At 36.8% G+C, this 13,372-nt stretch overlaps 1 protein-coding gene across 4 annotated transcripts in view; it reads left to right on the forward strand.

Moving 5' to 3' along the window:
- Positions 1–13,372, forward strand: part of DCLK1 (doublecortin like kinase 1) — a 228,275-nt gene that overhangs the window by 148,184 nt on the left and 66,719 nt on the right. For all 4 annotated transcript variants that reach the window (XM_015851967.3, XM_085555165.1, XM_085555157.1 and 1 more), the window contains exon 5: positions 4,265–4,381. In XM_015851967.3, the coding sequence (XP_015707453.2) occupies positions 4,265–4,381 (117 nt within the window). The remainder of the gene's footprint in view (positions 1–4,264; positions 4,382–13,372) is intronic.

The following is a 13,372-nucleotide window of genomic DNA, read 5'->3' on the forward strand; positions in this document are numbered from 1 at the left end:
TTAAGCAGTGGTAAAAGGTACCAGCCTAAGGCTTACAGTAAAGTGGCTTACCAACAAGCATGGACATTCTTGATCCTCCCGCATTGCTTATCTGTAGGATACAGCTGTTGCTGAAGCAAGTTAAATGTTCTCATCCTAGAGAACCAGATTGGCAAGGATACCAAAAAATAAATATCTGTCCCTTACACACAGACCTCAAAGAAGACAAAATGTAACAGAGAGTGATATTTTAACCCAGAAAAAAAAAAAAAATAATGCTCAAGAAGTTCATACAGTCAACTTCTGAGTAGCTGACAAGTAAGCATTTTTGATCTCTTGGTAATTTAGACAACTTTTCACAACCTTTTCTAGAAAAAAAAAGTAAAATTCATTCATTTTCTGACATATTTATTGTGGATTAGTTATTCTCAGCTGCTTTCTTGCCATTGTAAAATCTAATGAACACATAAGCTAATTAAACATTTTGGAAGTGGAATATCGCAGAGCTGGAGATTGGGGGCATTATGATTCTGCGCATTAGCATCTCATGGTTACCATATGCTAATATTTTATGTATTTGACAGTAGGAAAAATCAGGAGCTCACAAGTATGCAAGCTTCTTGGTGAATTTGGTGGCATCACTGTGTAATCTCAGGCACTTTCCATTCCTTATCTTGGCCCTGAGGTATCTCAGTCATGTCAAGTAGTAGCCCCGGGGTATTTCCTGTTTCTTCTCAACTTTATTGTTAAAAGTCCACTTAAATGCCCCGGTGCCCATGTTAATATTCCTTGCTAGAGAGGCACTTCAGTGTGTTAGTCTCAGTGCTGATTTTCTGTGTTAACCTCTCCTACTTTGTTGCTCTGTCTGTAGTTATACAACAGAACATCTTATTGCAAGATGTTTTGGCTGGAGAAACATTCTTATTTATCTGATATACTGAGTTGGAAAGCAATAAAGTCTGTGATCGGACCTTGAAATTGACCTTCTTTTGCTTCATGTTACCATGGATATCATCATTTTGTTGCTTTAATCTTCATTGCTAGTGAGAGGAAGGACTGGGGCTTTGTAAAACTTTTCTTCCCTCGCTGAAAATACTATAGAAAAATATTGTGTTCTCTTGGCTGAGCATGCCCACAAGTGTGAGAAGGAGCATAACTCTCATCTGTCTGGATCTATTTCTGGTAGTTTTGGAATCAAAAGAAATTTAGGAAAAAAAAATCCATTTAAAGCACCTGTTGTACAGTTACTAGAATTGTCTGATGATGAGAAGAGATTGTTTATTTCTTTGCCAGTGTAAATACTGAGTAGAAAATATGGTTTTAGAAACAATGCCTTTTTGTTTTGTTTTCCCTTCTTTATATACAGATTGTTTTCCTATAGCAACAGGCAGATTATGGTAATGTCTTAGGGGAGGCAAGCCGTGGTTTTGTCCTTACTGAGTGAGGTCTTTGCCTGAAGTAAAACTTAATTCTCCAATCTTGATGTGACAATATCATGACATAAATAAATTGTTCATGGGAGCTCAGACCTTTCTGCAGTAAGCAGCAGAGTAACAACAAATTTGTCCAACAAATTAAGGTTTTCCAGGACTGTTTCTGGATGACTTTTGAGTGTCTCCAAGGACGGAGATTTTGCTATGCCTCCGGGCTTCTTCCAGTGGAAAAGAGCATTGGATGAGGCCTCTTTCAGTGCTCATTCATCCTCAAAGTGAAAAAAAAAAAAATCACAAGGAACCTCCTGCGTTCGTTTGTGCTCAGTGACAAAATGCCTTTGTCTTTCAGTTCGCACACATCTTCATTTCCCACTTAATTACTGACATTTCTGAACATGCTGGGTCCAAGTAAGTAATAGGTAATAATAGGTAATAGTCTCATGTGGGTTGGAAGGGACCTTAGAGATCCAAGCCCTGGGATTCGAGCCCTGTGTAGCAGAGCGGCACTTCTACCACTTGTGCCACAGGGGGGATTTGAACCCGGGCCCTCCGGTGTTGCAACATGGCATTCCTACCACTGCGCCACCAGGGCACAGTAAGTGCTATTTTGAATATTGGCTGAGACAAGATTTTGTTTATAGGATGGGAAAATAACTTAGATGTGCATTTAGACACACCTTCTGACTTTTCACAACACCTTCTGCCTGTTTGTTTCCAATAATGTGACTGGGAACGTACATTTGAATGCAGAATCTTATCTCTTACCTCATTCCAACTCTGGGTGGTTATAAGGTATTCAAAACATAAGTAGGTATTAATAATCGCAATAAGGTGAAAGATAAAGTGCAGCCTATAGCATGAATTGCAAGCAGAGGATGCAGATTCCATGTTCTTCATATGATGAAAATAAAGGGAATCCTCATGTACAGTAAGGTATATTACATTAAGTAGCAGGCTATTTTCCTCACAAAAATAGGTTCTTTTTACTAAGCAAGTGAATATAGACTGATGGTTTTTGTTTGTCTAGATGACGTTAGTTTAGTCTTTTTGCTCATTGACCCCTAGAATATTCAGTTACCTTCCTGACTGATTCCTGTGAATAGGGACATACATTAGGATAACATCTTAGTTTTCCAAAATCAAAGAAGTTGGCTGTTAGATGTTTTAACATTTTAAGTCTTTGTTAACAAGGTAAAGAACCTGATTGCATTTGAAATTTATAGACAATTTCTGAAGCATTTATGCAAGTACATCACATAAGTTTTCTGATGTAGTTGCCTACTTGAGTCTATATGAAAGCTTTCATCTATTTCCTGCTGTTTTCAGTTGATAATCAACTCTTACAACAGAGTAGATGTTTTCCTCCTTTTCCAGTCATCACTTGATTTGTAATGAGATTAGCAGTGAATGAATCACATAAAATGTCAACAGAAAGAAATTAACTACTACTACTACTAGCCATTAGGAAAGTGGAAGAGTTTGGGAAGAAAAGCTTCTTTGGGAAGACCAGGGCTTTTCTATGGTCCTCTGCTCTCAGATGTGCTCAACGTTCCTTCAGTAATGCATCAGTTCTTGTTTCCATCTTCTTCAACAGCTTGACGACAGACAAGCAGTTAGGGCAGCCAAGAGAAATACACTTCATGACATCATTCACTGGTGGAGATATTTAAGTTAATTAGTTATGCTCAATTTTATTTCTTTGTTCTCTAATCTGTCCAAACTATGTTACAGGCTTCAATGATCGTCTGTGGAGACTAAATAATGTGCAGGCTTGCACATAGTATTTTCTTACTAGGGAGGAAAAAATTGTGTTTATTTCTCTTAACCTATTTTGAGAAACTTATCCATGGGAAGAAAATGGGGAACAGGTCTGATACAGAAATAAATGTCTATTTATTTATATTTAAACAAGTGAAGTATACTGACATTTTGAGGTGAATGCAGTATAAACATTGCTGCAGACTTCTAATTGTATACTGGCTAAGAAGTGGAATTTTTTTTTTTAGTCCCGACTGTATAATTTGTCTAGTGATTAATTTAGTATCCATTATGACTGCAAGACATCAGCTTTATGCACACCGAGTTCTTTCATCCTCAGGCCAAGAACCATTTTGCAGGCGTAATGCAAGAATGCCTACAGAGCTGTGTGGGTGTATATAAACCCTAACCTGAACATCTTGCAGTGTTCTCAAGTGGGAGGGTAATTTCGCCTCTTCACTGATTTTACTGATGTCTCTTATGAGCAAGTAGTGCCATTTCCCTCAACCTTTGATGAATTGCGTGTGCTATACAATGTGGGCTGTTGCTCACCAGAGGATTAAGCAGGAGCAACAAACCTGCTTCACTTTCTTCAAACCTTTCATGAGTGACAGACACCTGCGTCATCTTGTACAGTCTTAACATTTTGATATATAAATGCAGCCTTCCAGTTCTAGAGGATACTACGAGGCTGACAAAAATGCTTACCCTGCAACTAAATCATTTACAAAAAAAAAAAAACAAAACAAAAAAAACACACCCAAAACACTGCATTATTTGTGCTGAAATATTCAAAAACAAATGAATTTCATGTGTTGTCTCAGCACTCTTAAATTAAGCTGTCCTAAGTACCTGCAGTAACCATGGTATCTGAAAGTCTGTATTACTGCAGCAGTTCTTTGTCTGAAGAGTGGTACATACTGTATTTGGATTTTAATGGAGCCATTTATACAGATTTTATATTTTCCCGTAAAACTCCTTAAGATGAATGAAAACAAGCGTGGGCTAAATGTTTGTGCTTTTCATGCTCTTTCTGTTTCAGAATCTTGCTGGCTTTCTTAATTGCTAACTTATGCAATTTCTTTATCTTTTAGAATGTCGAGTGGTGAAATCTACTTCCTATACCAAAATTGCTTCAAGTTCACGAAGGAGCACCACCAAGAGCCCAGGTCCATCTCGACGCAGCAAGTCTCCTGCTTCTACCAGCTCAGGTAAAGCAAGCAAGAATTTCTTCCTAAAAACAGCAAGCAGTCTGTTTAGATGCATTGAAAATGTGCTTAAAATACAACATTTCCTTAAATATATATATATATATATATATATATATATATATATATATATAATAGTTGATAGTAAGAATTCACTTATTCTCTCAGTTTCACATGAGATGAAATGTCTTCCAATATAAAAATATTCTTTACTACTCTATAAATTATTCTCCAGCATTGCATTGCTATTCATTTTCCTTCATTGTTCTTGCATGATTTTGTTTCTTGTAGATAAAGTCTGACAGAAAAAAAAGTATTATTTCTACTAAGAACTGAATAAACAGTTCAGAAAGTAGTCAAGTCACTCAATGTAATGCCAGTGTCTGCACATGGCAGATTTCAGGTTTTTTTTTTTACATATTTTGTTTCTGAGGGAGTCAGCAGTGAGGAAAGAATAGACTAAAGACATTAAGCATATTGAAAAGGAGGAGAAGGACAGAAAGAAAACGCAGATGTGAATTTAAGATAAAAGATAGCTGAGGAAGAAGCAAGTCAGAGTTGGCTGAACAAGCCAGTGGTACAAATGTGAGGAGAATCAACAAAAGCTCTAATAAGTTGTAATTCTGCCTGGAGGGACTTATTTGTGTTCTCCTAGTAAGCAGTCTATGACTAGTTCCTCCCCACAGCTTTTTCGAAGCAAATAAGCAAAAGAAGTACATTAGATAATTTGTCTGTTATGAGGCTAGCACAAATCGTTACTTATAAGTACAAATAATACTTGGTATGGGCCAGTTAAGTAGACACAGTTCAGCAGTTGCAGGACTGCTTGTGAATATGGATTTTCTAAGAAGCAACAGAACTGCGTGCAAGTCACCTCACTCTTTCATGCCCTTAGTATTCTGCCTGCAGGGAAGTAAACATCATACTGGAACCTGATTCTTACCTGCATCCAGCACAATAATGTCCTTAGGGGAAAGGATGGTGACAATCAGAACTGTCCAGGCACCAAGGAGCTCCTAGGTGCTTTATGGAGGGGAAGTGTGAACCAAGCAGAACCACATTTTTTACAAGAGTAGACTGAGAAAAGAAGTGTTCATGATCAGGGAAGGAGGAAAGTGAGGGTAACAATACATAAGACAGAGGCGTAGATCCATGTGTAGGTGGGCTGGGAGGCGGTGTGCCTCCAACACGTCTTAAGTACTTCTGAAATAGAGAAGCCTGAAAAGAGGTGATGGAAAGAAGTATCATCTGGGAGAAAGAAGCACACAGACTAACTCCCTCTGAAACATACTTCCAGTTATTTGCAGCTTGATGGAACAAAATTAAATTAAAATTAAGCAAAAGAGGTTCTACTTGGTCTGTGGATCTTACAAGTGCTCCTTTCCGCCAATAATTTGTGGGTACATGTGATGGACATTGATATATATATGTTCATTTTTGTTTGGAAAAACAGTGCTACTATGCATAAAAAATGTTTCTGTCTTGAGACTAGCAATATTTTTTCCATGGTGATTACTTGATCCATTACTGGCTTTGGCCACATATTAAATAGTGATGTTTTTACTTAAACATACCTGGGTAGTGTAGATGAATAAACTTTAAATCTCCTACAGAGAGAAAAAAAATAACTAAAATAAAATAAATATAAGCATAAAAATAATAAATAACAAACAGTGAATTTATTTTAAATACCTGATGTTAGACACTGCATTAAAAGAACAATGTAAAGAAAGTGCAGACACTTAGGTAATAGGAAAAAAACAAAATTCCACTTCTCCCATGAAGTGGAAACAACATACAGATTTCACTGTTCTGCCATCCTGTAGGCCTAAAAATACTTCCTGTTTATTGGAATTATGCATGTGTAACAGCAGCAGAATATAGCAATTACTGTCAGGAGCATATAGGAGCAGGTAATTTTTTTCCATGTTGTTTACATTAAATGTCTCACCATTAGAGTCTAATAAATGACCAGCACATAAAACATAAGTTTACACTTTCGCTGTCAGGTTGTTATTGCTAAGTTTATATACGTGTCTTTTACTCTGTGCTTTTAAACTGCTTTTAGTTCATCTTTAAACTACTGTCTTAGATTTTTTTCTCATTAGATATAAACATAAAAAATAGTTGAGAAGAACTCAGCTGTTCTGATCATAGGCTATATATATATTCCAAAACAAAAGCATATTGTTTTCATGGAATCATAGAATCATAGAATGGTCTAGGACAACATGTGAAAAGGACCATCATGATAATCTAGTTTAAACCCTCCTGTTATGTGCAGGGTCATCAACTTTGTTAAGGTTTGTATCATAAAAGGCAGAAAGTTGAGAAAAGTAGTGATATAGGTTGGGCATAAAGCATTATCAAATGTATCCTTAAACTGTACCCTTAAAAAAAAAGGCTGTGAGCTACATACGAAAAAATGAGGAGCTAATTAGGAAGAATCTGATTCCTCTTGGTCAATTCTTGCTTCAGTTGTAAAAGTTGGCACGTTGTTGCTGCAGAAAATGGTTAGATGCCTGGTTCAGTCATCAATTCTTGCCCTTATCGGAAAATCCAAATTCTAAAATGAAGGGAAATCATTGTATTACCCTCAATTCTCTCATATATACACCTATAGTATGTTATACTTTTTAATGTAGGTAGACTTTTTCTTTTTCCTTCCATCACAGAATAGATAATAGGAATTCATCATTATTAAAGATAGCAAAGGTACTGTGTTGGGTTTGTTTGTACAACATTATTGATGTGAGGCTGGGAAATATAGGCAGACTGCTTTGATTTAAGTACTTGAGCATCATTCTCAGGAACTGTTCCCCTGTTTGTCACAGAGTTGTAAATGATGTGAACTAATTTAACTTTGGCTTGAACCAAATGCAGTGAAGTCCACGAGGTGTTTGTTCTGAGCAAACAGTGTTATGGAGTGATGAAGTTGCCCGTATTTGTCATGATGATTTCTGAAATTGTTCACAGAAATTGAAGGGGTTTGTGGTTTGGTTGGCTGGTTGTCTTTAATGTGTATGTCAGTTTCACATCTGTAGTTTGGAGAAATACCTTTTTACCATAACTGATACTTTGAAGATGCTTACAAGTGACTTTTAGGGAAAATCTTGCTTGAAAGGCCTAATGCGTAGAGCCTCCTGTTTCAGTTTCATCTTGTCTTGGTGTTCCCTGGCTATGTGCAGAGGCAGGCAAAAGATGTCCCTTCTCCTCGGTGAGCCTGAGATAATTGAATGCTATCAAGTGGTGAGCCTGAAAGCCCAATGCTGAATGGGACATGAGAACAAGGAAAATGCTAGCCTACAGGTTCAGCGACACAGAGCCCTGGCAGTGTGGGGAAAAAGGATAGAGCTACAAGTGGAGTGCAGGCTGCAGGGTTGCAGAGAGAGACACTTAGTGATGCCTGAGTCTGCACCAAAACTTAGTGCAATGCAGGTTCAAATTTGCAATTGAGAACAAAGAAAAACAGACTTTTAAAGAAGGGTAAGGGAATGGAAGGACAAGTAAGGGAATGGGAGATGCACACTCCTTACCCTTTCTTGTCATCAGCCTAAAATGAGCCCAGAAAAAAGTGTTTGCTTTTACACCATTGATCGACATATTTAAGAGAATTGTAAACCTTTAGATAGGTGATGTTCACCTTTCTTTCAGTCTTGCTTTTTCCCTTTGGTTTTTAAATACGACATGCTTACTACGCTTACATTTTCCTGGTATCCTCCACAGCTCCTGAGGGCAGTTGAATCCTCTATTTCTGTAAAAACACAGAAGACTTTATTTCTTAAAAGAGTACGTGCAAGCCTTTAAGATCTGTGCTAAGGGCTGACTTTATTATTATGTGTTTTGTTCAGTTTTTTGTTTATGTCTGACAGTGTTTCAAAACAGTACCACAAGACAGAAATCTCTCTGCAGGAGGATTGCTTTATGTTTTTTTACAAATGCATTTGAGGTATTGTCTGCTTCAAAATGCTTTCAGCCTGAATTGCAAAATGAAGCAGGGAATAAAGAAGGGAACAGCAGCATCTCCTCACAAGCGGGCAGAATGCTGAAGTCTACTTCCATATGCAACAGATAATCCTGCTTCTGTTTAATTGTCTTGGTATCTTCTTAAAGCCTGTAAAACACTTTGATGTTTGGGTTTTTTTGTTGGCATCAAATATTACTCAGGAAAGGATATAATGAAAGAGATGTTGAATTTCAGCGAGACCAGGTATCAGACCATTGCCAGTGACTGCAAAGTATAAACATCTGACAGCAATTCAGTAGCTGTCGGCTTCCGTCCAGCTACTAATTAACACCACTGGTGGCAGCCTCAGTGCAGGTGTAGAAGTAAGAGATACGAAGAAAGCAATGCTTTCTTCTTCATGATCATTATTTTTAATCAAATCAAGAGCAGCCTGAGCTGGAATTATTGTATCCTTAGTCCATTAAATTAAAGGAAAGTTACTGTGTTCAGGTGAATTCTAGCCACCAAAATACAAACTGTAGTTTTGAGGACTTGCTTTTAACAAAAGGCATGACTTTTCACTTTGAGCACCTCCTTCAGAATTTCTTCTTTTTATCTTCTCATCCCCTCTGTGCTTTCTCCTGTTACCCTCAAACTATTACCTAAAATATTTCAAATGTCTTAAATCTTATTTGTAACAGTGACTCAAGTGTGGTACCAACAAGAATTATTTCAAGAATTTGGTTATTTTGTGAGACAAGTGTTTATTACAAGAGTAACTTGCATTATACATATCTGTTCCAATTGACAGAAGGAATGTTTGTGAAGAATGTCTTGAGTAGGTTGTATTAAGAAGGGCAGGCTGGGTGTTTTATATGAAAATTGCATCTGGTTGAAGGCTTTGTGAAGTTACACATCAAACTAAAGCTGATCAAAACTGTAGATGTTCTCTAGAGAAAAAAAAAAAAAAAAGAAAAAGTGTTCCAGGATGTAGAAATTGGATCTTACTGAAAGCTTCTCTAGAGCAGATGCTTATACTTTACTTTCCTCATCTATTAAAAAAATAAAAAAATATAATAAAATAGATGCATTCCTTTGTAAGAAGATATGTTTTCATTTAGTTTGATTGTTCATCCATAGGCTGTTACCCAGAAACAACCCTTCTTCTACCACCTGACTCAAGAAGGTCTTTTGGATCCCAAAGGAAGGAACATGACATATCGTATTTTCTTTGGTGGGGTCACATGTTTTTATTCACACTATTACAGATACTCAGCAGACAGATTTTGTAATGAATATGCTGAAATAAAACTTTCCTGAAGCCAGGAGTGCAAACCCATGGGAGTGATGGAGTCATCCGATGAACACAGGGATTTCCAGATGATTTTTTCTTTGATCCTGGCTTCCTTTTAATTTTTTATTTATGCTATTGGTATTTGATACTAATCATTAAAAATATGAAATATTTTCATTTTATAGCTTATAATAAGAATCAAAAGTAAGGGGAGTAGATTTAGTTAGACACTCTTATGGGATGAACAAGTTAAATGATAATAAAGAAACATCCTTGAGTTGGTATTCCATTCACACAGACTGAGAGAATCCTAGTCTTTCCGGTGAGGCAAAATAGTTCAAAAGAGATATTTTGCTTAGATCTTACATACATGTAGATGCTGTTTAAATTAAGCACTACTTAGCCACCTTCTGAATCTACCAGAAAGTTATTGGGTTCCAGGGAACTATGTTTTCAAAGATGGCTTTTGTCATCTGAGGTCTTGGGCATGTCTGTCGTGTCAATGTATGCTGGTGCTTGTAGCTCGGCTGTAACTGACTTTGGTTGCGGTAGCAGTGCCATTGTTGTGATCACCCCATGGAGAGCAGTGTGCTCTGTGTGTATGAGGACCTGCCAAGCCTCTTGTCTGGACATTTTGTAATTCTGCTGACCTTTCTCATTTACTGATGAACTGAAAACTTCTTTATGGAAGTATTAGTCCTTGTCTACTATGGAAGAGAGAGATTCTTTTTGTATTGTCATGGCCTTCTGTCATAAACTCTAGGAAGGACTGAATGTACAAAGGGGAAGTTTAGCACCATTTAAAAAAAATGCAGTACTGATTATTCTGTGCTTATTCCAACTAGTTTATCACTTAGGTAAAACATGCAAAACCTTGCCTTCTCTGAGAAGCAATAATGAGGCTACTTGCTTAGTATGGCGCTCTGGATAATCTCTCCCTTCTGCAATGAAGACATAAAATTACAAGTTGTATACAAATAGAATATAAAAGCAGAATGAATTAAATGCCACATTCTTGTTCCCTAAATACCTTGTAGTTACATAATCTTGTTGAAAGAAAGCTTTTTGGTTAAGTGGACAGGGGAAACTACAGGTGTAACTGAGGCAAAGTCAAGTAGTTACCTGGCATCACCAGCTTCTAGCTAACAGTTGCTGAATATGACACACACATGTTGTAACTTCTGTAAATCATTTTTTTTCAGTTTAGACTGTTGTACATCTTAGTCATGAATGCTTTGTGGTTGCAAAACAGCCTTCACCACTCTTAGTCTCCCTTTCCTCTTCACACACACACTTTTGTGTTTGGCAAACCACTTTCATAAACACAGTAATCTCAATATATTTTATAATCTACAAATGCTAACACATTAATGGGCAATTTTATGGGACAGTATGATTTTAATATAATGCAGAAGAAATGGCAGCTGGTCAGAGTGGCACTTGATAGCTTAATTCAGCTTCTCTCATTTTTGTTTTCATTACTTAATAAAAAGATGCGCTATCAAGATGACTTATTTATTGGAATGCTATCAAGGTACTTTTTATTTACAGCATTTCCACCAGTTATATCTTCATAAATATCTTCATATGAAAAGCTGCTTTTCATTTATCTCAGTGGATATTAATATCCAGCTTCAGTGTTCTGTGGGTATCCAGATCCTGCAAAAGCAAGTGAAAAGGTTGCTGCCCTGTTATCAAGAGATGACAGTAAGCAGAGGAGTTCACAACTGCTGAGACTGTGCATATGCTTTTTCAGAACAGCCACAATAATTTTATTATTATTTTAGCTTTCTAGTATGTACTTCACCTGTGAAATTTTGAATGGATAAATCTTTTTCATGAGACAATGGGAAGGCAGTGTGGTGAGCTGATGTTTCTGACCCCTGCCTTTTTATGAATAAAAGTGACAAGAAACCTCTTCCCTCACTCAAGAACATGATTAATCACAACAGTGATTTACCAATTTCATATGTTTTTATCTACATCATGGTTCCCTGAAGGAATGTACTGTATCAGTCAGTCAGTGAAAAATGCAGTGCAGATACTGGACAGGAACGCAGTTTCAAACCAGAAAGCATTCAACCTAGAAATAGAGTTCTGAGCAGTTCAAAAATACAGAAATGTTACAGATTTTATTCACATTTGCTGCCATGTTATCTGATTATAAGCTGCACATGTGAGATTGATGTCATGATTGTAAATGCAGTTGAGGAAGGTGGTCACAACCAGTCCTACCACTTCTTGCTCCACCGTACATAATATTAACTCAATGTGCAAATTCAATATAATGATTTGTCAGAAACTAGAATGGTTTTTAGCCAGCAAGTTATACGTGACTAAATAAAGTACAGCCCTTGCAGTGGACTGAGGAATTATGAGAAATTACCATTTCCTGTTTGTGATATCTCTCTTAAACCTTTAAATAAATTTGGAGTAACAGTAACTTATATCCCCACATTCATTGAGCACCCAGAAGACAGACAATGTGATGTGTGCTGGGAGTTCATTCTGTCAGAACTTGAAGCCTAAGTAGAAAAATGGTTGGGATGACATGAGTTATGTCTGTTGTTAACACAGAAGCATACAAAGAACTGGAATTAGATTCCACATCACCCAAATCCCATTTCGGGTTGACTCTAATGTAGAAACTGTATGGCCTTTAGATATCAGAGTTTACTTAATGGAGTTCTGTGCTTGATATAAAATCCACCCAAATTGGTAGATGGAGAGAATTTTGCTAAGTTTCCATTATATTCCAGTCCTCTAAGCGCTTGGGTTTGGATTCATCTTGCTTGACTTTAGAAGTCTACACTGCAGTGGATACTTCTAGTATATGGCTCACCAGATGTTTTAGTCAGTTGCTTCAGAATGATACAACTCATGTTACAACAGCAATGACTGGTAAAAACATCCATATCCCCAGAGCTAGTAGTCAGGTCTAGAGTTTACTAAACAGCTTTTCACAGGAAGTCCTTGTATGTTCTCAAAAACCCTGATGTGCTTTTTATTACTTCACATCTTTGTGTTTTGGATATGAGGAAGAAATTGAGCACATTCAGATCTCCTGAAGACTCGATCCATGTCCTCTTGATTTCACACATTGCTGACATCTAACACCACCAAAACAGCTTTCATCATTTTCATTTTAAAAATATACTCTTGAGGAAAGTGTTGGAGCTTAGCCTGAGCACTCTGGACAATCTGGTGATGGCAAGTGAGTGTTTTTTAGAGTTTTTAGAGTTTGCAATGCTTTCTTTTTTCATCTAAAGTACATACTCGCCAACATGGTACATGTGTGAAATGCACCAAGTCAAATGCACCATTGCATCTATTTGTTTGGTTTCAGTTGGTAGCCTCAAGTCTCTCTCCTTAAGACAAAATAAATAAACAAGTATATATGGTAGTAATGGGAAATAAGTGATTGGGAGAAAATAATGATGGAAATTATGGAGAAATCAATCCATAAGGAACAGGAACTTGTTCCTGGTGGTATTGGAGTTTATTAAAGTATATCTGTTGTCTTAAATTTTCTCTAAAATATAAATTAAACCTAAGAAAATCTGCTGGGGTTAAAGCAGAAGTCTTGCTACTGAGCAGTCTTGATATCTAGCTCTGTGTGAACTGCAGTAGTTTAATACAAGATTTTTAAATAATAACAGATTTGTTTAGAAGAAACGTTTTAAAACTTTAAAAGTTTGTGACTATAAAAAAACTTTTTTTTTTTTAATGTCTTCCTTTTCATAATTGTTTTCAG

This window comes from Coturnix japonica, chromosome 1 (assembly GCF_054131305.1).
Source record: "Coturnix japonica strain WE chromosome 1, WE-NBRP24, whole genome shotgun sequence".
Taxonomy (NCBI): Eukaryota; Metazoa; Chordata; class Aves; order Galliformes; family Phasianidae; genus Coturnix; species Coturnix japonica.